This window comes from Hypanus sabinus, chromosome 8 (assembly GCF_030144855.1).
Source record: "Hypanus sabinus isolate sHypSab1 chromosome 8, sHypSab1.hap1, whole genome shotgun sequence".
Taxonomy (NCBI): Eukaryota; Metazoa; Chordata; class Chondrichthyes; order Myliobatiformes; family Dasyatidae; genus Hypanus; species Hypanus sabinus.
The window spans coordinates 166,865,444-166,891,761 of record NC_082713.1 but is presented as its reverse complement, the minus strand read 5'-3'; the positions used below and the strand labels follow the sequence as shown (position 1 = coordinate 166,891,761).

Sequence of the window (26,318 nt, the reverse complement as noted above, 5' to 3'; positions counted from 1 at the left end):
AAATAAAAGAATGTTACAAACTTGGATTCAGCTTTTGAACTCTCCAAATCTATAAAATAATGCATGAAATTCAAAGGTTTGAAAGGTACATTTAATGTCAGAGAAATCTATTTAATATACGTCTTGAAATACTTTTTCTTTGCAACCATCTATGAAACAGAGGAGTGCCCCCAAAGAATGACAGTTAAATGTTAGAATCCCAAAGTACTCCTCCCCAGCTCACCCCCTCCCCACCAGCAAAAAAGAAGCATCAGCACCCACCACCGAAGCACTAAAGCATGCAGCAAAGACACAGACTTGCACTACTCCCAAAGACTGCTCATTCACCCGATATTCAACATACCACAGGCTCTCTCTCTCTCTCTCCCTCCCTAATAAGGGAGAAAGAGGTGTCCCCCTTTCACAGCGAGAGGGAAGACATAACAAACAACTTGCTGATTTACGATGTTAAAAGTCCATTGCGTTGCACTCGCCCAAAGGTCTTGGGTCTCTGGGCACACAGCCAGACAGCTTCCATCTCCCACAACACACCGATTTCCTGTCAGGACACTGACCTTCGATCCGCCTGTCTTCAGAGCCATGAGATCCTGGACCTCCAGAGGCAAACCAAATTCTTAGGCTGCATCCTTGGCATATTGAATAATGGCTGGTCCCATTCCCGCAAAGAACCGAAGTCAACATTTAACTCCAGGTCAGGGTCTTCAAAAGAACCCTAAAAGGGAAAAATAGAGATACTAAAGATGGAAATAGAGCTGTTTCTGAAGATGGAAGCAAAGGAGTGGCCGTTAGGCACCATTGTCTCCTCCTAAGCTCCTCCTGTGGTTGCAATAAGCTATTAAAATAGCTTTCAGTGTGAAACTCTGGATGCAGTTCACTTTTGAAATTTTTCATCCTCAGTTATAGAATATATGATGTTAGACACATCTCAAGGGTTTCTTGAGATAATCCTCATTTGTTTCTAGCTAATGAAAACCATGTGATTATTGGAATATGCACATGTCATAGATATTCATAGAAACATAGCACATTACAGGCCCTTCGGCCCGCGATGTTGTGCCGAGCGAACATTTTAATGCCCTTCCTCCAAAGTCAGTATATTCTCTCGTCATCCTTTTCAGACTACATAATATTCTTCCTCACAAGCTATTTTAGTTTGCTAGTTAGAATTTATATGAATTATGATTTAAAAACCAGAGCTTTCTTTTAGATTTAAACGATGCTTCATATGCAGTACTGAGTTTTGTGATGGAATATTTATACCTGTTTACACAAATGAGGGATCTTCTTGCCATATTAGAGTTTAGAAAGTTAAAGTCTCTATTTCAGTCTGTTCAAATTTTTGAGTATTTTGAATTGCTGACTGATTTGATTTTATTTTTGTTGTGTATGTTGCATGCCAGAATATGAATGAAAGAATTAAATTTTTTTATTTTAGAGAATTATATTGATTTTCAGAAGTACATATTAGATCATTCTGAAGGTTTAATAATTGACTTGAAATATATTTAAATCTTTGAACATGTGAATGCCTGCTTGCAGGTTTTCTTTTGGATAAGAAAATTGGTGTTAACCAACCAAAGAGAATTGAAAATGCAAAAATTTTGATTGCAAACACGAGTATGGATACAGACAAAATTAAGGTATGTGAAAACAGATTTATTTTCTGTGGCCTTGTGAAACTGCTTCTAGCAGGCATCACTGGTACCTAGATTTCCAGAATTTACCTCTATCTTGTTGCCTCTTTTAACAGATATTTGGTTCACGTGTGAGGGTAGATTCTACTGCAAAAGTTGCCGAGGTTGAACTGGCTGAAAAGGAAAAAATGAAGGAGAAAGTGGATCTAATCCTGAAACATGGAATTAACTGTTTTATCAACAGGTAGTTTTATTTTGGAGCAAAAACCATTTTATAAATCTTTGTGGATTTTTCTCCAAGTGCAATGGAAACATCTGTATGTGAGCATATTAAATATTTATGTTGCAGGCAGCTCATTTATAATTACCCCGAGCAGTTATTTGGTGCTGCAGGTGTTATGGCTATTGAGCATGCTGACTTTTGTGGAATTGAAAGACTTGCACTTGTAACTGGTAAGTCAAAATAATTTGTTAGACCAAACTTACTATGAGTTGGGATGCAGGATTGAAAGAACTGATTGTTCCAAAAGATTAATATCTGAGTAATATGATAAACCTGTCAGAACTCACCTGTGTAACATTAGCAGCAACTGTTGGTGTCTAGGCATGTGCAGTAAGGCACAAAAATCCAGAAGTTGCTATCGCTGGTCCTGGTTCCACCAGGTATGTGCTAAAGTATTCACTGATAGTCTTTTGACACGAGCTTCAACTTTTTATCAATCGTAAAAGAAACAGCAATTTGTTATGTGGTGGAGGAGCACAGACTTTTTTTGTCACAGTCTTTATTTTGTGTTCGATAGCTGAAAGTGATACTTTTGATCTCTTTATCTAAGGTTGATCATTCTACCTCTTAGGGTAGAGAAAGTAAGACCGTTTTGAGTCACTGATTGAACCTTTTCATTACTTTGCTAGGTTCATTTCTTCATTGCTGCACAATAGCAGCCATTTGAGATTAACTGAAATTAATGATCCTGTATTTTAAAAAAAAATTAAAGCACGTCCATTTTCAGACATGAAAATATGGTTTAGCTTAATGAACTTACTGCGATTAATTTCAGGTGGTGAAATAACTTCCACCTTTGATCATCCTGAACTGGTTAAGCTGGGCCACTGTAAAGTTATTGAAGAGGTTATGATTGGTGAGGACAAGCTGCTTCACTTTTCTGGAGTAGAGCTAGGTAAGTAATTCCGCTTGCTCTAATTCAGTCCGTTTTGCTTGTGATAATGCTATACTTCAGATAGCTCAAGAGTAAATGTCCTGCTTTGTTTCTTGCAAAATTCTTGATAAATTTAACAAAATGGAAAGTCAAACTACATGACTCTGTAATTTTCTACTCTGTAGGTGAGGCATGTACCATTATTCTTCGAGGAGCCACTCAACAGATTCTTGATGAGGCTGAACGATCTTTGCATGATGCCCTCTGTGTGCTAGCACAGACAATAAAAGAGACTAGAACTGTTTATGGTGGAGGTAAATATTTTCCTTTTTTTTTATGGACTTTGAACCCCTTGTTTTAGGTTTAGATAAACTTCAGTAGAGATTGTGATCTTGCCTGTAATGTATATTGATACATTGGACAGCTTTTCTTACGAATATACAGTTGTAAGAAAATGTTTGTGAACCCTTTGCAATTACCTGGTTTTCTGTTTTAATTACAGAATCAGAAACAGGTTTATTATCACTGGCATGTGTCATGAAATTTGTTAACTTAGCAGTAGGTCAGTGCAATACATAATACAGAAGAAAATAAATCAATTACAGTATATGTATTTTGTGTAGGTTAAAAATAGTGCAGAAATAGTATATATTAAAAAGGTGAGTTAGTGTTCACAGGTTCCATGTCCATTTAGGAATTGGTTGGCAGAGGAAGAAGCTGTTCCTGAATCGCTTTCTGAGACACCGCTCCTTGAAGATGTCCCGGGTACTTTGTAAGCTAGTATCCAAGATGGAGCCAACCAAATTTACGTCCCTTAGCAGCAGCTTTCAGTCCTGTGCAGTAGCCCCCTCCCATACTAACAGTGATGCAGCCTGTCAGAATGCTCTCCACGGTTCATGTTTAGAAGTTTTTGTTGCCATACCAAATCTCTTCAAACTCTTAATGAAGTACTGTTGCTGTCTTGCTTTCTTTATAGCTGCATCAATATGTTGGGTCCAGGTTAGGTCCTCAGAGATATTGGGTCCAGGAACTTGAAACTGCTCACTCTCTCTACTTCTGATCCCTCTATGAGGATTTGTATGTGTTCCTTTGTCTCACCCTTCCTGAAGTCCACAATCAACTCTTTAGTCTTACTGACGTTGAGTGCAAGCTTGTTGCTGCAACACCACTCCACTAGTTGATATATCTCATTCCTGTACGTCCCCTCGCCTACATCTGAGAATCTACCAACAATGGTTGTATCATCAGCAAATTTATAGGTGGTATTTGAGCTATGCCTAGCCACACAGTCATGGGTATAGAGAGAGTAGAGCAGTGGGCTAAGCACACACCCCTGAGGTGCACCAGTGTTGATAGTCAGCGAGGAGGAGATATTATCATCAATCCACACAGGTTGTGGTCTTCCAGTTAGGAAGTCGAGGATCCAATTACAGAGGGAGGTACAGAGGCCCAGGTTCTGTAACTTATCAATCAGGATTGTGGGAATGATGTGTTAAATACTAAGCTATAGTCAATAGATGGCATCCTGACATTGGTGTTTGTATTGTCCAGGTGGTCTAAGGCTGAGTGAAGAGCCATTAAGATTGTGTCTGCCATTGACCTATTGTGGCGTTAGGCAAATTGCAGTGAGTCCAGGTCCGTAATAAACCAGAAGTTCAGTCTAGTCTGAACCAACCTCTCAAAGCAGTTCATACTCAAAATGTGGTCTGATCTAAGTCTCAAGAATAGACAAACACAATCTGCCTAAAATAATAACTCACAAACAATTGTACTTTTCATGTCTTGATTGAACACATTGTTTAATCATTCACAGTCCAGGCTGAAAAAAGCATGTGAACCCTTGTACTTAATAACTGGTAGAACCTTCTTTAGCAGCAATAACCTGCACCAAAGGTTTCCTGTAGCTGCAGATCAGACGTGTACAACGTGAGGAGGAATTTTAGACCATTCTTCATACAAAACTGTTTCAGTTCATCAATATTTCTGAGATACCTAGCATGAACAGCCCTCTTCAGGTCATGCCACAGCATCTCAATCGGGTTAAGATCTAAACTCTGACTTGGCCATTCCAAAACACACATTTTCTTCTTTTTAAACCATTCTGTTGTTGATTTATTCTTGTCTTTCAGATTATTATTGTCTTATTGCATTATCCAACTGCTATTAAGTTTCAGGTGACAAACCACTATCCTGACATTCTCTTGTAAAATGTCTTAATACAATTTTTTTAAATTAATTGTTCCCTCAATGATTGCAAGCTGTCCAGACCCTGATGCAGCAAAGCAGCCTCAAACCACGATGCCCATTCCATCATATTTCACAGTTGGGCTAATGTTTTGGTCTTGATCTGCAGTACCCTTTTCCTTCCAAACATTTCTACCAAAAACTTTTGTCTCATCTGCTCATAGAACATTGTCCCAGAAGCGCTGTGGATCATCCAGGTAGTTAGTTGCAAATTTGAAACGAGCAGCAGTGCTTTTTTTTGAAGAGCAGCTGTTTCCTCCATGGTGTCCTTAAATGAACACCATTCTTGTTCAGTTTTTTTTTATAGTGGACACATGAACAGAGAATTTAGTGAGTTCTACAGACTTCTACAGGTCTTTGGGTTCTTTTTCACCTCCTTCGGCATTGCGTGTTGTGATCTTGGCAAGACACCCACTCCTAGGGAGAGTAATTACAGGTAGTTACAATGGCTTCACATACTTTTCGTGCAACTGTAACTGAAATCATACATATTTGTACTTTTTAGAAATCATTAGAGATTTTTGACTATGATGAAATGTTGCTTGCAATTCAAGATTCATAGCATTATTTTTATGTATTTGGATGTGTGCTAATCTCTTTAATTATATGGTCAAATGATATGTGGACATTTTGATATCTTTAGTTGATCGGTAGTCCACTCTACAGATAATATGTAGATTTATGTAACCAATATATTGCTGACACAGTAGCTAGCCCTACATAGAATTATGTACAATGGGTAATTTCCCCCTAACAAAGTATATCAATTACAGAAGGAACTTTCAGACAGAATTAGTTCATGACATTACATTTGATAATAATAATAATATCACTGAATATTTTATACTTTGTGTTGTTAATTTGTTTTTTTAATGTTGGATGATGTTGGGCATATATCTTTGCCTGATATATTTTTCCAGTAATTGCTGTTATTTCAGAGATCCTCAAAGGATTCTTCTTGGAATCACTTCTATGTGCTAATCTTCACAACCCTTATCTACTCACTCTTTAAATGCTCCTCTGGGGTAGAGAATGGCACCGGTTAACCACGCTATGAGAAATTCTAAGCACCTTGATTTTAAACGACCAGCCCCTAATCAGTTGGAGTTCTTTTCATATGAGACCTTCTATTAATTATTACAGGTGCCTAGGGATTTTTTGTATTTTAATTAGATCAACATTCATTCTTATTAACACCTGTGCTTGTGATAGGGCGGCCCTTTTGTCACAGGAATTAATTTAGTGAATCTCTTGTGCTCCCTCCAGTGCCAATACAATGAATTCTGGTTAATTGGGACACATCAGGAGCAGTACATTTTGGCCCAATTAAGGGGCTGTCCTATTTAGCCAGTTTCATGAAACTAATTAAAAGAATATAAAAATTATATATTAAATGTGATTCAGAACAAATTAGAACATTACCATTCCTACTACAGTACTATAAAACTGTGTATTTGTTCCTAATAATTATTGATGGAGCATCCAGTGTATGCTGCCATGATTTTTGATTGACTGACTTAATTAAAATCAGTGTGGACGTCTGGTGCAGTTAATAGTCTGTTTTCATACAATCCTTTCAACGATTGCATCTTGCATATCTTGATTTCATTGTAACATTCAAAATGATCGTCGATACCGTCAAGTTCTTTGTAATTCCTAACTTGTTGAAATAGTGCGATTGTTTCATTTTTATTCCCAGCCCATTCTGGTATCTCCAAGCCTGAATACTTGAAACCTCAGTGAACAAAACAGCTCTGAATTGTGCTAATGCTATTTCTTGCCAGCAATCACAGACAAAAGTAATTGTTTTTTGAACACAAGAACACACAACTGACATTATCTTAAAACTTTACTCTAAGCGCGGTGTAGTGTGTAATGGCCACACGTGCACATGAATGACGCTAGTTAAAAACTCTTTGGCAAGTTTTCTGACCCAATTAAGCAGCATAGTGTCCCAAATAAATGAAGGGAATCAAAAGTTCAAAGTACATGTATTATTAAACTATATGTAAGTTATGTACAACTTTGGGATTTGTCTCCTAACAGGCAACCACAAAACAAAGAAACCCAATAGAGCCAATTTAAAAAAAAGACTGTCAGGCACCCTATGTGCAGGAAAAAAACAGATCATGCAAACATTAAAAGTAAGCAAACAACATTCAGAACTGAGTTTCATGAATGCTAGTCACAGCTGATCCAGGAGCCAGTTAATTGCAAGCGGCAGCCTCCATTCACCACATAGACAAGTAAACCCCGCAAGTAGCAAGCAAAATACCAGCCCTTCCCTCTCCTCTGGCCCTGACATGCTGACCTTTTCAGAAGGCCTTTTGTGCTTAAATGAGCCAAATAGCGGGTCATTCCTTGCTCTCAGAAGTGGGCCCTGGTACCTCAATATGCTCTGGAGCCCAGGACCCATTGCCACAATTCGGCCTGTACCCGACCTCTCAGTTTGGCCTGGCACTTAAATGGGCCAAACTGCAGGTCATTCCCCACCCTCGAGCTTGGGCTGTGCTGCTTTGAATTACCTCCAAGTCCGCTCCAGCAGCCAAACATTGGCTCCTTCCTGCTCTCAGGCCCAGGCCCTGTCACCATAATTCATTCCATATATGGCACTCCTCAACCGTCCTACACTTTCGAGACTTCAGTTCACACTGCAAAAATGCCAGGTCGTACAGGTGATTCAAAAACTCAACTCCAAAAAGCAAGTTACAGGTTATTGTTTGCAGTGATAGTTTATGAGAAAAGGTTTGAGAAATAAAGTGGTTCATAGTTGCGTTTGCTGCTAGCAAATCATTGCTGTGCTTCACCAGCACGGATCTTAAAAACCCTGCTATTTCTCAGTTTCTCTTCTTTAAGAGTTGTCCCAAATAAGTGTCTGCTGCAAATAACTGATGGCCCATTTAACTAGAGTCCACTATAGCCTTTTAAATATGGGACCAAATCTGTTCACAGCACACATCATTCCCTAGGGTTGTGACAGGGTTTTGTTCCTGAGAACAGTTTGTAATTCAAGCAATTTGTAAGTTAGAAATGGGATCGCAGAGAAAATTCCCACGGATACAGGGTGCCTGCAGCAACCAGAAAATTCATCTGGTTGTTGTCCTTTCCTGTATGTAAGTCAGGCATTCATAAGGGCATTGTTTACTTGGATTTTCAGAAGGCCTTTTACAAAGTGACAAATGTGAGGCTGCTTAACAAGATAAAAACCCATGGTATTACAGGACAGATACCAGCATGGATAGAAGATTGGCTGAGTGGCAGGAGGCAAAGAGTTGGAATAAAAGGGATTTTCTTTGGATGGCTTCTTGTGTTCCGCAGGGGTTGGTGTTTGGGCTGCTTCTTTTCACCTTATAAGTCAATTGGTGGCTTTGTAGCCAGGTTTGCAGACAATACAAAGATAGATGGAGAGGCAGGTAATGTTGAGGAAGGAGGGAGCGTGCAAGAAGGACTTAGATTAGGAGAATAGGCAAAGAAGTGGCAGATGGAATATAATGTAGGAAAGTAGATGTTAATGCACCGGTAAAAGGAATAAACACGTGATCTAAATTGTGAATGGGGAGAAAATTCAAAAATCAAAAGTTCGAAGTATCAGAGTATGTACATTTCACTACATAGAACTCTGAGCTTCTTTTTCCTTCCGGCATACTCAGCAAATCTATGGAACAGTGACTGTAAACAGGATCAGTTACAGAACAAGAACATAGAAGACAGCAAACTGTTGAAATCCAACTGTAAATAAGTAGTAAATAATGAAAGCATGAAATAACAAGATAAGGAAACCTTAAAAGTGAGATCAGAGATGCAATGGGAATTGGGCGTCCTTGTGCAGGATTCTTTAAAGGCTAACTTGCAGGTTGACTTGGTGGTAAGGAAAGCGAATGCTGCAATGTTAGCAATTATTTGGAGAAGGCTAAAATATAAGAACAAGGATGTCATGCTAAGGCCTTATAAGGCATTGGTCAGACCACATTTGGGAGTACTGTGATTAGTTTTGTGCCCCTTATCTAAGAAAAGATGTGGTAGCATTGGTGAAGGTTCAGAGGAGGTTCATGAGAATGATTCTGAGAATGAAAGGGTTATGAGGAGTGTTTGATGGCTCTGGGCCTGTACTCAAGGAAGTTTAGAAGAATGGGGGGGTGGGGTGGAATCTCATTGAGCTCTATCAAATATTGAAAGGCCTAGATAGAGTGAATTTGGAAAGGATGTTTCCAATAGTAAATGAGTCTAGGACCAGAGAGCACAGGTTCAGAATAGAGAGAAATCCATTTAGAACAGAGATGAGGTGGTGATTCTAGAATATATTGCCACAGATAGCTGTGGCTAAGTCGTTTAGTAAACTTGAAGAAGGAGTTGATAGTTTTTTGATTAGTCATGGTGTTAAGGGTTACAGGGAGAAGACAGCAGAGTGGGATGAGAGAGATAATAAAACAGCTATGATAGAACAGTGGAGCAGACTCGATGAGCTGAATGGCCTAATTCTGTTCCTGTGTCTTATAATCTTGTGGTTCTTAAGCTGTAGAAGACCTGTATTCCATGTGTGGTCTCACCAGCATCCTGTACAATTATAACTGTACTTCTCTTCCATAACCATAAAAATCAAATGTCTTAATCATTTACTGAATTTGTCTGCCAACTTCTCACAATTATTACATAAGAATACCTAGATCTTTCTGGATGTTGTTCATACATTATTTAAAATTGATTTATACTGTATCTGTTCTCCTTCCCATCCCAATAACTTCCTGATAGAGGTACTGTATGTAATTTGAAATTGTTCTGCTCAACATTTCATCCCTCAACTTTGTGCAAAGTACTTTCTCTAAAACATTGCAGATTTTCTGTCATACATTACAAATAACATCATTTGAAATTACACTTTAGGCTGCTCAGAAATGTTAATGGCACAAGCTGTTTCTCAACATGCTGTTAGAACACCAGGAAAAGAAGCTGTTGCAATGGAGTCATTTGCTAAAGCATTGACAATGGTAAGTTTCAAAACAGTATTGTATTATCTTCTCATCTTCTGACTGTTCCCCCCCCACCACCACACTCTGGAAATAGCTTTCAATGCTTTGATTACCAGAGCACTTCATGTATTTAACTATATAATTAAAAGCAGACAGCTAATTTTGCATGTAACATTTGTGTAATTATGAATGTCGTGTGCTGTTTGTTTTTTTCAGCTTTTATAATTAATGTTCAGTCAAATTTAATTGTATATTTGAATTACAGTTTTCATGGGGATTGCTTTTTTACTGAAACTATTAACGCAGAGTCTTAGTTGCAGTCATCCACTTGGAAATAATTGTAGCTTTGTGCAACTAACATGCTAACAATTCATTCCAGAATCTGTTTTAGGGATAATATATGTCAGTAATACATTTTTATTTATGACAGAAATGGAATTGTTCCATATATCCATTCCTTATATCCACACTTACCTAATAATTTCCCCTAACCTTTCAAATTTGCTGCTATAAAACACAAGCAAAGGCTTTGTAAGAGGTAACTGAATTCTGCACTATTACACGGGTTCTTCTTGGCTTATCACACTCAATTTATATACTGTCTGCACATACAACTAGCATTTGGAGATCAGCAGATGGATTTGCCAGCTGTATTTCTGACTTTCTCAAGGTTAGAAACAGTTCACAGGAAAGGAACCCTGCTGTAACTTGGATGCAACTTGTACACACAAATTTGAAACATAAACTTGTTTGAAACTCAGGATTAGAACATTCAAATGTAAATATTTTTGCCCTTTTATATTTTAATTTCCATCCTTAAATGCAAATTTAAAACAAAATGGTCAACAATTCAGCAATAACTAAACTGATTGTAGCATCAGACTTTTTGTTCTATTACTATACAGTGTATTAAAATATTATCACCTGTTCAATGAATTGTACTATTTGTTTTTATTATTCAGTGCTGAGTTCAGTTGTTTATTTTGCTTTTACATGTTACATATTTTCAGTGAACCAGGTAAGTTTCAAGGGAGCAGAAAATTTGAAACATTCTAACCTCAGCTTTGGCTTCAAACCTATTTGTGGTCCTGACCCCAGTGTTCCATCTGTTTGAAACTAATGAATGAGCTGGGTGTTGGACCATCAGATTTCTGAACATTTAGATGCTGGATTATGAGTTTTATGTTGAATGTGCAGCTCCACAGTACTTGAGAAAGCACGTGTGTCTATTTATACTGGTTGATTATTATTCTCTTTCTCCCATGCACCAAACTGTTGTTAAATTATGTGAATAATTGATCTTTTCAGTCTCTATATTTGCACCTGTTTCTTTTTACAGGTAAATTAATCTTTCTTGCTGTATTTATACGTCTCATGTTTTTTTTATTCCAGTTACCTACTATCATAGCTGATAATGCTGGGTACGATAGTGCTGATTTAGTGGCTCAATTACGAGCTGCTCATGCAGAAGGAAAAGCAACTTATGGATTAGGTGAGTAAGCCAACAGTGAGTTTTGAATTTGGTTGCAGTGATGTTCTTGAAATGATGAGGTATTATTTAAAGTGATTATCTAAAATCTGCAAATTTGATTATTAGATATGACCAGCAATACCATTGGAGACATGGCAGCGCTGGGCATTACAGAGAGCTTTCAGGTGAAGAGGCAGGTCTTACTGAGTGCATCAGAGGCAGCTGAAATGATCCTTCGAGTAGATAATATTATTAAAGCAGCACCAAGGTAAAGCTTTGTCTATATTAATATTGATCAATGATTATTGTGTATAAAAGCAACATTTTATGTCCATATGCTGCCACTCAAATGCCAATTTGCATTAATTTATTAAAGTGTGTATTCATTAAAAATATTAATAAATAGGAACATGTTTATTTTATGTTTTATTCAGTTTCCTCTGTCTTGTTTGCAGCATTTTCTGTCTGTATGGAATTGCATATAGTGAAATTGAATTGCATCTGCACCAAATATCTCTTATAATTTTTAGAAGTAATGTTTTTTTTCTTCTGTTTCAGGAAACGTGTACCTGATCATCATCCTTGTTAAACCATGAACATCAGCAACAAAAACATTTGGAGTTTTTGCCAAGAGTGAACTTGAGGCGTGATCTTTTAAGCTAAAGCAGAAGTTCTGTGTTGATAAAATTGTAGTTCACTGGTGTGTTGGGCCTCAGTTTTACTAATTTTTCCCTTAATGTGGAATGTTTGTGGCTGAGGTTTCAGATATGGTCAGAGGCTGTATTCATGGCATGTTGTATTAAAATTTTGTCATTGCAAGTTCTTATTTTTTTGTTTCAATTTATTTTCCCAATGAGTGAAGTACAGAATCTTAAGAAAGAAATCTTAAGATTTACATAGGTACTTAAATATAAGAATTCAAATAGAAAATATAAATACTAAAATTAAAAGTTAAAGGAAGTTTTGTCAAATTTGTATAGTCTTTATTTGTATTGTTCCTTGTAGTCCTGGACACCTTTTTGGATACTGGCTACTAGAACAATGAAAATGTTTGCTAAAATAATATGACAAATGAGAGATCATTGCAATGGTTTGGGAAAATGTCAATTTTTTATACTTAAATGTCAGAACTCAGTAGTGAATTTTGTGCAGCTACATATCAATCAACTCTGTAACTAGAAAGCATAAATTTGGGTGTGACTGCAGAGGGAATAATAAAGCCAAGATGTCTGAGGAAAAGGCAACAGGTTAATTTGAAATAATTAGGCTAATCTTTTTAAAATTTTGAGTAAGTGACCAGTACAGTTTAGTTGTCCATTCCTTAAATTTTAAACTCCATAAAACATGATGGCTAAGCATTTTTAAGTTGACTAGGGCTTTTGCTTTTGGGTGTATGGGTTAGATGGTATGATTGTGGAAAGTTATGTCTGAAAGTTGAATTAATTAGTAGTAATAGTAGCATAAATACTAGGGTCTGGTAAAAAGCTGTGAATTTATAAATGGGTTTACATTTGAATGAGACTACCGCTATTGTAAGAATTGATTCAGGTGGATTCAAAAGATAACAGTAGGTGCAGGAGTAGGCCATTCGACCCTTCTAGCCAGCACTGTCATTCACTGGTCATACACAATCAGTACCCTGTTCCTGCCCTCTCCCCATATCCCTTGACCCCGCTATCTATACGAGCTCTATTTAACTCACTCTTGAATGCATCCAGAGACTTGGCCTCCACAGCCTTCTGGGGCAGAGCATTCCACATATCCACCACTCTCTGGGTGAAAAAGTTCTTTGGCATCTCTGTTCTGAATGGCCTACCCCTTATTCTTAAACTGTGGCCTCTAGTTCTGGACTCACCCATCAGCGGGCACATGCTTCCTGCCTCCAGTGTGTCCAATCCCTTAATAATCTTATATGTTTCAACCAGATCCCCTCTCATCCTTCTAAATTCCAGTGTATACAAGCCCAGTCGCTCCAATCTATCAACATATGACAGTCCCGCCATTCCAGGAATTAACCTTGTGAACCTATGCTGCACTCCCTCAATAGCAAGAATGTCCTTCCTCAAATTTGGAGACCAAAACTGCACACAATACTCCAGGTGGGGTCTCACCAGGGCCCTGTACAGCTGCAGAAGGACCTCTTTATTCCTATACTCAATTCCTCTTGTTATAAAAGGCAGCATGCCATTATCTTTCTTCACTGCATGCTTGCTTTCATTGACTGATGTGCAAGAACACCTAGATCTCGTTGTACTTCTTTTCCTAACTTGACTCCATTTAGATAGTAATCGGCCTTCCTGTTCTTGCCACCGAAGTGGATAACCTCACATTTATCCACATTAAACTGTATCTGCCATACATTTGTCCACTCACTGAACCTGTCCAAGTCACCCTGTGTTCTCATAACATCCTCCTGACATTTCATACTGCCACCCAGCTTTGTGTCATCAGCAAATTTGCTAATGTTACTTTTAATCCCTTCATTTAAATCGTTAATGTATATTGTAATCAGCTGCGGTTCCAGCATCAAACCTTGCGGTACCCCACTGGTCACAGCCTGCCATTCGGAAAGGGACCTGTTAATCACTACTTTTTGTTTCCTGTCAGCCAGCCAATTTTCAATCCATGTCAGTACTCTGCCCCCAATCCCATGTGCCCTAATTTTGCCCGCTAATCTCCTATGTGGGACTTCATCAAAAGCTTTCTGGAAGTCCAGGTACACTACATCCACTGGCTCTCCTTTGTCCATTTTCATAGTTACATCCTCAAAAAACTCCAGAAGATTAGACAAGCATGATTTTCCCTTCATAAATCCATGCTGACTCAGACTGATCCTTCTACTGCTATCCAAATGTGTCATAATTTCCTCTTTTATAATTGAATCCAGCATCTTTCCCTCCTTTCTTGAAAAGTGGGGCAACATTAGCCACCCTCCAATCAGCAGGAACTGTTCCTGAATCTATAGAACATTGGAAAATGATTACCAATGCGTCCACGATTTCTAGAGCCACCTCTTTAAGTACCCTGGGACGCAGACCATCAGGTCCCAGGGACTTGCCAGCCTTCAGACTCAGTCTATCCAACACTGTTTCTTGCCTAATATAAATTTCCTTCAGTTCATCCTTTACCTTAGTTCCTCTGGCCACTATTACATCTGGGAGATTGTGTCTTCCCTAGTGAAGACAGATCCAAAGTACCTGTTCAACTCATCTGCCATTTCCTTGTGCCCCATAATAAATTCACCCGTTTCTGACTTCAATGGCCCAATTTTGGTCTTAACTTTTTTTGCTATTCACCTACCGAAAGAAGCTTTTACTATCCTCCTTTATATTCTTGGCTAGTTTACTTTCGTACCTCGTTCTTTCTTGGTGTATTGCCTTTTTTGTTATCTTCTGTTGCTCTTTAAAAGCTTCCCTGTCCTCTTGTTTCCCGTTCATCTTTGCTATGTTATACTTCTCTTTTATTTTTATACAGCCCTTTACTTCCCTCGTCAGCCACGGCTGCCCCCTACTCCCCTTAGGATCTTTCTTCCTCTTTGGAATGAACCGATCCTGCACCTTCTGCATTATTCCCAGAAATACATGCCATTTTTGTTCCACTGTCTTCCCTGCTAGGGTATTGTTCCATTGAACTTTGGCCAGCTCCTCCCTCATAGCTCCATAGTTCCCTTTGTTCAACTGTAATACTGACACATCCGATTTTCCCTTCTTCCTAAATTGTAGGTTAAAACATAGCATATTATGGTCACTACCTCCTAATGGTTCCTTTACCTCGAGGTCCCTGATCAAATCTGGTTCATTGCACAACACTAAATGTAGAATTGCCTTCTCCCTGTTAGGCTACAGTACAAGCTGTTCTAAGAATCCATCTCGGATGCACTCCACAAACTCCCTTTCTTGGGGTCCAGTACCATTCTGATTTTCGCAGTCTACCTGCATGTTGAAATCCTCCATGACAACTGTATCATTACCTTTACGACATGCCAATTTTAACTCTTCATTCAGCTTACACCCTACATCCAAGCTGCTGTTTGGGGGCCTGTAGATAACTCCCATTAGGGTCTTTCTACCCTTAGAATTTCTCAGTTCTATCCATACTGACTACTTCCCAGATTCTATGTCCCCCCTCACAAGGGACTAAATATCATTCCTCACCAACAGAGCCACCCCACCCCCTTTGCCAGTCAGTCTGTCCTTTTGATAAGATGTATATCTTTGAATATTCATTTCCCAGGCCCTGTCCACTTGAAGCCATGTCTCAGTTATTCCCACAACATCGTACTTGCCAATTTCCAACTGAGCCTCAAGCTCATCTACTTTATACTTTGTGCATTCATATATACTTTTAATTTGGTACTCCCCTCTCCTTTCATATCAATTCCTATTTCACTTGGCCATACTGTATGATCTCTTCTTGGGCTTTCTACTCCATTAATTCTGTTGTCCTTTTTAACTTTTCTTATTTTCACTTTCCCTTTAACTCCATCCTTATATTTCCAGTTCATCGCCTCCCCCCCCCCCCCCCACTACTTAGTTTAAACACATCCATGTTGCAGTGGCAAACCTGTCTGCCAGAATGCTGGTCCCCCGCCTTTTAAGGTGCAACCTGTCCCTTTTGTACAATTCATCCCTACCCCAAAACAGATCCCAGTGGTCCAAGAATGTAAATCCTTGCTTCCTGCACCAGTTCCTCAGCCACACATTCAGATCCATTATCTCTCTGTTTCTGCCCTCTCCAGCCCGAGGAACTGGAAGCAAACCAGAGATAACCACCCTGGAAGTCCTGCTTTTCAGCTTCTTCCGAGTTCTCTGAAGTCCCGCTGCAGAATGTCCTTCCTCTTCTTCCCGATGTCATTTGTGCCGATATGCACTACCACTTCCGGCTGTTCACCTTCACCCTTGAGGATCCCCTGCAATCGGTCCGTGATGTCCTGGATCCTAGCACCAGGGAGGCAACACACCATCCTTAAATCTCCCCTGTTGCCGCAGAAACCCCTTTCCATACCTCTTACTATGGAGTCCCCTACTACCACGGCTCTTCCTGATGTCTGACTCCTCGGCTCTGCTTCTGCACCAATTTTTGGCTTGCAGACCTGTCCGCCTCTCAGACTGGCAGTATCTTCTGTCCTGACAGCTTCCAAGAAGGTGAACCTGTTTACGAGAGGTACATCCCCTGGGGTCTCCTGTACTTCAAGCATCCTTTCCTTCCTCATCTCTTCCAGTATCCTCGGTGTAACGACCTCACTGTAGGTCCTGTCCAGGAAACCCTCATTTTTGCGGATAAACCTGAGGTCATCCAGTTCTTTCTTCAGTGCTGCAACATGCTCCTTCAGAAGCTGAATCTGGACACACTTTCCACAGCTGTAGCAGCCGGGAGCACCATCAGTGTCTCTGACCTCCCACATCATGCACGTAGCACACTGAATCAGCTTAGCAGTCATGTCTTCACCTTCTGCAATTGTGCCTGACGTAGTCTCGCCGAAGACTCTTGAGCCAAAGACCAGCGCTTTTCACACCAGGCACTTCCCTCAACCAGGCTACTTCCCGACAGGCCTAGAGTAACTCAATATCAAAGTTATCTGATGCTGTGAATAATATTTTTTTTTTAAAAAGGACCAGAGAAAAAAATCAATTCTTCCAGTGTTTTAGGAGTTTGGATGTTCTCCCTGTGGAGAACTGGGTGGGTTTCAAACAGTTGCTCTCATTTTCTCTCACATTCCAAAGATGTAAGAGATAGGATTAGTAAGTTATGGCCTGCAATGTTGGTGCAGAAGGCTGATGACACTTGCAAGTTACCCCCAGCACATCATCAGACAATGTCAGAAATTGACACAACACATTTCACTTTATGTTTTGATGTACGTGTGACAAATAAAGCTAATGTTTATTTCTTTATCTTTTATAAAGATATCTTTATAAAAGAGATGTCCTTTTATTCTGAGACTGTGTCCTCTGGTCCTAGACTCTCCTACTGCTGGGAATGTCCTCTCCAAGTCCACTCTATTTAAGCCTATCAACGAGACCCCTCCCCCATCCTTCTAAAGGCCAATGAATGTGGGTCCAGAGCCATGCAAGGTTCTTCATAAACCTTCCTTTCATCCCTGTGATTATTCTCACAAACCTCTGCTTACTGTCCAATGCCAAGAGATCCTTATGGGGCTCAAAACTGTTCACAATTCTCCAAACATGTTCTGACCAATGCCTTATAACATTTAAGTATTATATCGACTTTTATATTTTAATCCTCTTGAAATGAATGCTAACATTGCATTTACCTTCCTTAGCCTGAATTTTTTCCAGTTTAGAAAACGGCTATTCCTTTATATCTGTACCAAAGTGCATGCCCATACACTTTTTTATGCTGTATTCCATCTGCCATGTCTTTGCCCATTCACTCAGTTTGTCTTAAGTCTTCTTGCAGACTTCCTACTCCTCCACTTATTGTATTATTTGCAAATTTGGCCACAGAGCCATCAATACTGTCATCCAAATCATTAATATATAATGTGAAAGTGATGGACCAACACCAACCCCCAGGAACTACCTCATAAACCAGTGCGTTTGGATCACTGAAAGCCTCTCAGTGTCAACTTAATTAGTCATGCCTGTAGATCTCATTAATACAAATATCTAATCAGCCAATCGTGGCAGCAACTGCATAAAAGCATGCAGACATGGCTAAGAGGTTTAGTTGTTAAAACATCAGAATAGAGAAGAAATGTGATCTAAGTAACTTTGAATGTGGAAGGATTGTTGGTGCCAGATGGGCTGTTTGAGTATCTCAGAAACTGTTGATCACCTGGGGTTTTTCTAGTTTTCTAGAATGTAACAAAAACGGCAGTTCTCTGGGTGAAAACACCTTGTTAATGAGAGGGGTCAGAGGAGAATGACCAGACTGGTTAAGCAGACAGGAAGGTGAATAATTAACCACGTGTTACAACAGTAGTGTGCAGAAGAGCATCTCTGAATCAAATCCTGAGATGGGTGGACTACAGCAGCAGATGTCCACGAATATACAGTGGTCACTATCAGGTACAGGAGGTACCTAATAAAGTGGCCACTTAGTTTATCTCAAATGCTTGTGCTTTCGAGCCTGCTGTGTTGTTTCAGCTTACTTGTTTTGCAAATGCTTCCCATAACTGATTTATCATCCAACTTCTTCCAGATAAGTGAAAATATTTGACCTAAGTGAAGTGATATCTTCAGCAATTTACTATTTGATATTGAACACTTCAGAATTCTGTTTGGTGGTTTGCTCTTTACATCCAGTACAGAGGTGAAATTTAAATATAAAACATAGAATCCAAGCACTGTCAAGGTATAAACTTTTTTCCCCTGATTTGCTTTTTTTTAATAATTGCTTCAAAATAATTCAAAACCATATTACAAACATTAAAAATATTGTTTTAACTTGTCCTAACATGTATATCTATTTGTAGTGGTCCTGTTAGTCCCAACTTTCTGCAGTGCTATTATCAGTTAACTTGTTTGTATTGAATGGTAACCTGGGACTTGTTTTGATTAATTCCCTTAATTTCCTGGAATTGGAGATAATTTTTCCAGTCAGAACCTGAAAGAAAGCCCAGACTAACAAGTTCAACATGCATTGAATGGAAGCTGTGCAGCAACTTTTGCAGTTTAAGGAAGTACAAATAAACGATTATGATTGCATTTGGAGGTGAAATCATTTTCTATGTTGGCAATGTATTATAAATTTTCTCATGCTATAAATGATCTGCAACAATTCGTGGGCTTGATTCAAAGCTATTTATCCTTCAGCCTGCCAAGAATTTTGGTTAAGAGCAAAGTACTTTAATGGCTTATTGTAAACAAGTACAATAGGAATTTGTGTTCCTATCTACACAAATAAAACGTGAGTAATGTTCCCCTGCAATTCTCCCATCTAACTTTTTTGCAAAGATGGGGTAACATAAAAATTTTGAATTGCTTGAACTTGTCAGTTCATATGAATTACAGGTTTAGGTGTTAATGTAAAAGGATTTCTGTTTGAATTTCCAAAAGCTTTGGGGGGGGGGGGAATAGGAACAAAATTATAAGAACGAAATATATACCAAGTGTGAAGGGCTAGTTTTGCATTTCTGTCAGGTTTGTATGATAAAGAGCATAGTTTCTAAATAAGGAAATGTGAGTAATGAATAATATTGCTGGCATTCCTAAAAACTAAACATGGCAACCCAGATCTAGGTGACCTTGTTTTTTATCTTCCTTTAAACTTTATTTTTGGATGGTTACGAGGTTTACCTGCCATATATTCCCTTTATTAGATCTTAGCTCTATTGGGATTAGTGATGAAATTTGAGTTTGATGTTTACATTTTTTTTTTGAAAACTTTTTTATTGCATTTTAAGTAGTTACAAAATGAAGTATGAAAAAAATGTATATAACCCTTCCCCCCTCCCCTTAACCCCTCCCCCCTAACTGCCCTACAGAAAAAAAAAGAGAAAGAGAAAAAAAAGAAAGAAAAAGATTGTCTGGTTGTTGGAAGATCTCCACATGCTCCATGGAATTCGTAAAAACTTTAATATGTATATTTATTTCTTTCCCCAAATAATCTTTTCATCTTCAGAGCATCTATAGATTTAATCCTGTCTTTTGTAAATAAGGGCTCCAAATTTTCAGAAATGTTTCATATTTATCTGTTAAATTATAAGTAATTTTTTCTAATGGAATACAACCATAGATTTCTTTCTTCCAAGAGTCTATACTTAAATATGTATCCGATTTCCAAGTAACTGCAATAGCTTTTTTGGCTACTGCCAGTGCAATTTTTATAAATTCTTTCTGGTATTTATTTAGTTTGAGTTTTGGTTTTATCCCTTCAATATCACCTAATAAGAGTAATATTGGATTATGAGGAAATTGTGTTCCTGTAATTTGTTCCAGTAAAAGTCTTAAATTTGTCCAAAAAGGTTGAATTTTAGAACAAGATCATGTAGAATGTAAAAAAGTACCAGTTTCCTGGTTACATCGGAAACACTGATCCGTTAAGTTTGGATTTAATTAATTTATTTTTTGTGGTGTAATATATAATTGATGTAGAAAATTATGATGTTTACACTTGAAATAAGTTTGATTCCAATGTATCACGACAACGGATTCTTCAAAAAGATGTTGTTGAAGAAATAGATGACAAGTGATTGTCTAGCATCAATATGAAGAATTACGCAATGTATGCTAACAAATACAGTACATGCCTGGCCACGCCCATGAAGTTTCAAAAGGTGAGATGATGGTATCCTTAATATTTTCTCCACCCAACAGTATCCTACTTTACTGAAACGTGAGGATTTAGCAGCCTTGATGGACAAGGATTAATAACAAAGTTAATGAAAACTGTAGGGCCCTTTTTACATTAAGCCACACATTATATGTAAAGAAAAATGAAAATGCTGTTATTTGGTAAGCAACTCCATTTCTGTCGTCATATGATGTTAAGCTTTTTAACATTGGAAGTTGAGCGCAATTAATTGGAAATGCTTCTGCAAATTAATTGACATTCCTCTCTCTCTCTCTCTCTCTCCCTCTCCCTCCCCCCCCCCCCTTTGACGGGGTTATTGCAATGAAGTGCAACGTTATTTCGCATTTTAAAAGTAATATTGCGGAGGCCTTTTTCTTGTCGTTTGAGTAGAGGTATGGTAGTTAATCTTATGGGTGACTTAGATGAGTCGCTGGAGAGCATTTGAAAAACACCCCGTGTAGTTATTGGCTGTTTCAATCAATAAAAGCAGCTTTATGTTGTAACCAGTTAACAATGGTCATATATGCTTAAGTGATCGTCTGATCTGTAAACCTTAGTTATTTGTCCACCCGCCTCCAATCCGATTGAGATTTCCAGGGCGTTTGAAGCACTGTTCATTTAAAAAGGATGTCTTGTTTCAAATATTCTTTTTTGTTAAATTAATAATGTCTCAATTCATACAACTAAAGGATGTTAAAAGAAAATGGATCATCAATGGTCGTGGTGAGAGTTGGGGTTTGTGCCTCTTCATGTGATGTAAACCGCCATATTGCAATGAACAACAGGTCAACCCAATTTGCTAATAGTTGTCAGGTAAGCATTATTTTTAACAAACTATTTTGATTGCAAATATCATTCAACTGAATCAAACACGCAGATTACCCGCCATGTTTAAGGTTATGAATCGTTACCTAAAGAAATAGAAGCATGTTTCTAAGTACATTGATAGGGATAATAAAGTAAGTTTTATTCTGTTTTAGCCAGTGCACACTGAAAATATTTTGCAGTAATGATGTTATCTGAAAAATAATCAAGGCCAGATCAGCTAAAATTAGATCTGCTCTGTAGCTCAAGTCGTTGGTGCTGATGTTGCGAAAAACTTTTAAACATATCCCTGCCAGAAGGATATGTTTAATTACTTTCTGTACTGTAGATAATTTTTCAATTCATTTGACTTCACTTGGGAAGGATTTGGTTCACACACGACTGGATACGTAGCGTTTGGCTTATACGGACACTTAGAAATTGTAATTTAGGCACGAATTTGTGCTGACCAGCAAACTCGCACCACCAGGTTCAAGAACAGTTACTACTCCACAACTATCAAGCTCTTAAACAAGTGTCGAAACAAGCTACAGAAAATTGTAAAATTAGTCGGCTTCATCTTGGGTACTGGCCTCGTAGAACCCAAGACATCTTCAAGGAGCGATGCCTCAGAAAGGCTTCCTCCATTATTTATGACCCCCATCACCCAGAACATGCTCTCTTCTCATTGCTACCATCAGGAAGGAGGTACAGGAGCCTGAAGGCACACTCTTAGCGATTTAGGAACAGCTTCTTCCACTCTGCCATCCGATTCCTAAACGGACATTGAACCCGTGAACATGGCCTCACTTTTTAAAAAATTATTTCTGTTTTTGCACTATTTTTAATTTAACTATTTAATACACATATATACTGTAATTGATTTACCTTTTTTCTGTATTATGTATTGCATTGTATACTGCTGCTGTTAACAAATCTCACGACATATGCCGGTGATACTAAACTTGATTCTGATTCACTTGCCTGTTCATTGAGATGTTCCCACAACCAATTATCACACTTTAAGGACTCATTATCTTGTTATCTCATGTCTCGTTATTTATTGCTATTTACTTATATTTGTATTTGCACGGTTTGTTGTCTTCTGCACTCTGGCTGATCCTTCATTGATCCTGTTACAGTTGCTATTCTGTAGATTTGCGCAATATGCCTGCAGCAATATGAACCTCAGGGTTGTATAAGGTGACATGTATATACTTTGATAATAAAATTTACTTTGAACTTTGAACACTAGTGGTAGTATAGGTACACCAGTACCAAGGCAATGACCTGCTGAAAGAATCGAAAATTGTGTTTCTAATACAATGAAATGCCTGAAATTCTATCACAACTATTTTGACGTGAATACACGGAGAATTAGGGCGCGAGAGAACAGCGAAGTGCCCTGGTACTTAGCATGGAGCTATTGAAGAGAGACGGTTTTTATAACACTGGGTCGTACCCAACCCCTCCCACCAATTAAAAAAAAAACACCCACTCCAGCTGCGCGCAAACCCCCTACCTCTGCCTCTCCCCCATCAGCCCAGAGCCCGGTGGTGCTCCATGACTACTAAGTGTGAGCCACAATGGGAAGCTGAAACACCTGCTCATTATAAACCTACCCTTACTGTCTCCTCTTGGATGTGCCGTCCTCTTTGCTTGGTTGTAAAGCTCAGCCCAGCCGAGAGATTTCCCATTGGCAGGTCCTGGGCGTGCTTGCCGGAGAGAAATCTCTGGGCTTGGGAGAGTTTCGCTGCTGAAGAATGAACGGCGAGGGCAGCAGTTGCCATTACATCCAACAGGCAGTAATAAGGAGATCTTAAGATCATTTGTCAAATTCCTCACCAGAAATGACCCCCTCCCCACCGCCACTCACTGTGTCACTCTGTGAGCCACTTTCAGTTCCACATTTCCGCGCTGAATGCGCCCCGACCAACGCTCAGGTTCTCAACAACGGTTGTACCGTCTTTTTACTGATCCCATTACCGTAGGAGGGCACTGCAGGGAAAGGGATGATTTCTTCTGAGGAGATTCTTTTACGTATTTTGGCGGAGAGGGGTTTGGTGCGGCCCACCCTCGGAGAAAGCAATGATATCTCTAAGTAGTGCTTTGTCCTGAGTTTGTATTTCGAATGACTACTAAGAAACTTGAGTTCAAATTGGGTATCAGTTGAAGCATTCGTGAGAGAAAGCAACTCCTTCCCCATAATCCCCTCTCAAAGTTTAACTTTCCAACACCCATGTAGTACAGACAGATGCAGCTGTCTGCCACCTGGTTTCATTTTTAATTGGAAGCAAAAATCAGGACACAAGGTACGGTAGTATTGGGCAACATCTGTATTGGGAAATGATCAGTTGACTTTCCCGGGAGACCCAAAATGGTGTCTGTCCATTTTCCTCCTCAGATGCTGCCTGACTTGCTGAGTTCCTCTGGTAATTCGCCATTATTCTCCGGCAAAGCAAATCTGAATTGACTGGTGCGGTGAAGTAGAAGTAAGTTCTCCCAAAACATTGCCTCATTTAAAACAAAATTAAAGGTCTAAGCTTGTTCTCAAGTAATGTATAATTTGTGGAATGAAATGCATTTCCAAGTTGAACACCGAGAAGATTGCTTATTATTTGTATGCAGAGAGGGGGTCAGATTGAAAGCTGGCCTTTACATTCCGAAGTCTCATTTCCTGTGGAAACCGTTTTATTTCAAGCCGTTGCCATGGGAGCAGCCTAATTCTCGTTGGAATGGGAGTTTGGCGGGATTTTATCTGACTTCCAGGTACTGCTGCTGAATAAAAAAGTTAATTATCCTAAAGTCTGATTTATGGAAGTTTCCCCCCCCCCCCCCCTTTGTGGGTCTAAACTGCAGGGTGAATCGTTCGGAATAGGTTTTGTGCTTGTCATCAAAGTACATCCTGTTCCTGATAGCAGCCTTCAAGCCCCATCCGCTGAAGCAGATGATTAACGACGTACCGCACGGTTACATATTACACTTGTTATGTAAAAGAAGAGTAATTACTATTTTCATGCAGTCCCTTTGGACGGTGTCGCTAGCAAGAATTAATGCTGACAAAGACGGAATATTGAGACCAAGGGCACGGGCCGGCACCTATTGCTCCACACGAGCCAAAATATTTCTTCTTCCTCCAGTAACATTTCTTATTCCTTTCATCCATATTTTTATCTAGTCTCAGCCCTTGTTGTGGAAGCAGGTTTTGCGCTGTAAACAGCTATCCAGAGGAGCGCAGATGTATTTACAATTTCTACACGTATTGCATAATCAAACAGTATACGAAGCCCGCAAATTGCCTTTCGTTGGCGCCACTTTGGTTCCCGTTGCTTTCACTCTGGCACCGAGTCAGAATCCTTATTGAGTTCACTTTTCCCCGTCGTTTCAACGTCCTCGCTTTCTCCCATCTGCTCTCGCTCCATCTCCGGTGATAATTCCTCGGTGACTTCAGGGCGATAGTCGGCCCACCTTCCCACCCTCCGGACGTCCTCGCCCACCCTGGGGCCGCTCTTGCACGGATTGCGATCGTATATCACCAGCTTCAGGTTCTTCATGTGGACCAGGCTGGGGAAGAACTTGATCGAGTTTCGGTCCATGTCGATGATCTCCAGGCTCTCGATCTCCAGTAGGACTTTAGGGAAATCAGAGAACAAGTTGCTCGAAATCCAGATGTTCTGCAGTTCGCGGAGGTGCCAGAGATCCGTGGGCAGTTCTCTTAGCTGGTTACACCCTGCGTGCAAGATTCTCAGGTGCTTTAGCTGCGACACCACTCTAGGGACCTCCTCGAAACAGTTCCCCTCGATCCACAGCGTTTTCAGTTCCGCCAGCGAGCTGAGTTCGGCCGGCAGGTCGCTCAGGTAGTTATTGCCCAGGTACAGAGCGGAGAGCTGGCGGAGGCGGCATACCACCTGCGGCAGCTCTTTGAAACGATTGAAGTCCAGAGCCAAGATCTGCAGGCAGTTCAGCAGGTGAAGCTCGGGGGGAAGACTGCTCAGATTGTTGTTACTCAGGTACAGTTTAATAAGTTCAGTGAAAGCACAGACCTGCAGCGGAAACTTCCTCAGATATTTCCCGCTCAAATCCATCATTTTATCCGGTGGTAGCTCCTCGATATCATTTCCCAGAAGGTAGTGCTGGCACGATTTAGACGGGAAGAAAGAGACCACAGACATTATAGCGTTTCCCATCCCAGCGTCTCCTACATCTTTCGGGAGGACTGAAATGATCCGATCACCAGCGGTGAAACGCTAAATGCTCGGCGCCTTTTAAGATTTCGTGAAGCTCAGCTGGCGGAGCTGGGAAGTGTTCTGACAATCGAAGAGGCGGCCGAAATGCGAGTTGAACGTGACTTTTACAGTGAGGGCTATGTAAGTTCAGCACTATCCTGTCAATCCAGTATGCAATGCCATCGCCTTCCTTATCTACAGACCTAAGTGTTGTCCTTGTGAAATATATTTGGCAAACTCAAAAATAGCAGCGTATGAAGTGCACTCCCGTGAAATTATCAGTGACCGAGTCTGTCACAGCTGATTCCCATCCTCGGAGTAGTCCTCAGTGCCGCCAGATCTGAACAGTAGTACATTCAACTTAATTCTCGCGTTCTAGGAAATGCCGCAGTGTTACCACGGCATCGTTTTCTAGCTAGTTTTATCTGTTTCCCAGTCTAGTGCGGCGCTTGACTGAGTGTGTGGGAACACTGACCTCAATACTGGATCTGGCAAAGGCAGAGGAGGAATTCATCCCAGCTCTGCTTCATGTCATCTTATTCTGAGCACGGCCTTGC

At 39.7% G+C, this 26,318-nt stretch overlaps 2 protein-coding genes across 3 annotated transcripts in view; one reads left to right on the top strand and one right to left on the bottom strand.

Annotated features, from left to right (window-relative positions):
• The window catches only part of cct2 (chaperonin containing TCP1, subunit 2 (beta)), a 35,298-nt gene extending 23,006 nt beyond the window's left edge, over positions 1 to 12,292 (top strand). The window contains exons 8-16 of the mRNA XM_059978457.1: positions 1,540 to 1,640; positions 1,751 to 1,878; positions 1,984 to 2,087; positions 2,693 to 2,812; positions 2,977 to 3,105; positions 9,917 to 10,020; positions 11,395 to 11,494; positions 11,600 to 11,741; positions 12,032 to 12,292. Of these exons, the coding sequence (XP_059834440.1) occupies positions 1,540 to 1,640; positions 1,751 to 1,878; positions 1,984 to 2,087; positions 2,693 to 2,812; positions 2,977 to 3,105; positions 9,917 to 10,020; positions 11,395 to 11,494; positions 11,600 to 11,741; positions 12,032 to 12,062 (959 nt within the window). The 3' untranslated portion in view covers positions 12,063 to 12,292. The remainder of the gene's footprint in view (positions 1 to 1,539; positions 1,641 to 1,750; positions 1,879 to 1,983; positions 2,088 to 2,692; positions 2,813 to 2,976; positions 3,106 to 9,916; positions 10,021 to 11,394; positions 11,495 to 11,599; positions 11,742 to 12,031) is intronic.
• On the bottom strand, positions 4 to 26,318 carry lrrc10 (leucine rich repeat containing 10). 2 transcript variants are annotated; one of them, XM_059978463.1, is made up of 2 exons: positions 23,412 to 26,318; positions 4 to 712 (listed from the first exon to the last, which is right to left on the bottom strand). In XM_059978463.1, the coding sequence occupies exon 1, from the start codon at positions 25,720 to 25,722 to the stop codon at positions 24,868 to 24,870; it is 855 nt and encodes a 284-aa protein (XP_059834446.1). In that variant the 5' UTR covers positions 25,723 to 26,318; the 3' UTR covers positions 4 to 712; positions 23,412 to 24,867. The 2 variants fall into 2 exon arrangements, with proteins under 2 accessions (XP_059834446.1, XP_059834445.1); XM_059978462.1 differs by lacking the exon at positions 4 to 712 and adding an exon at positions 3,139 to 5,452.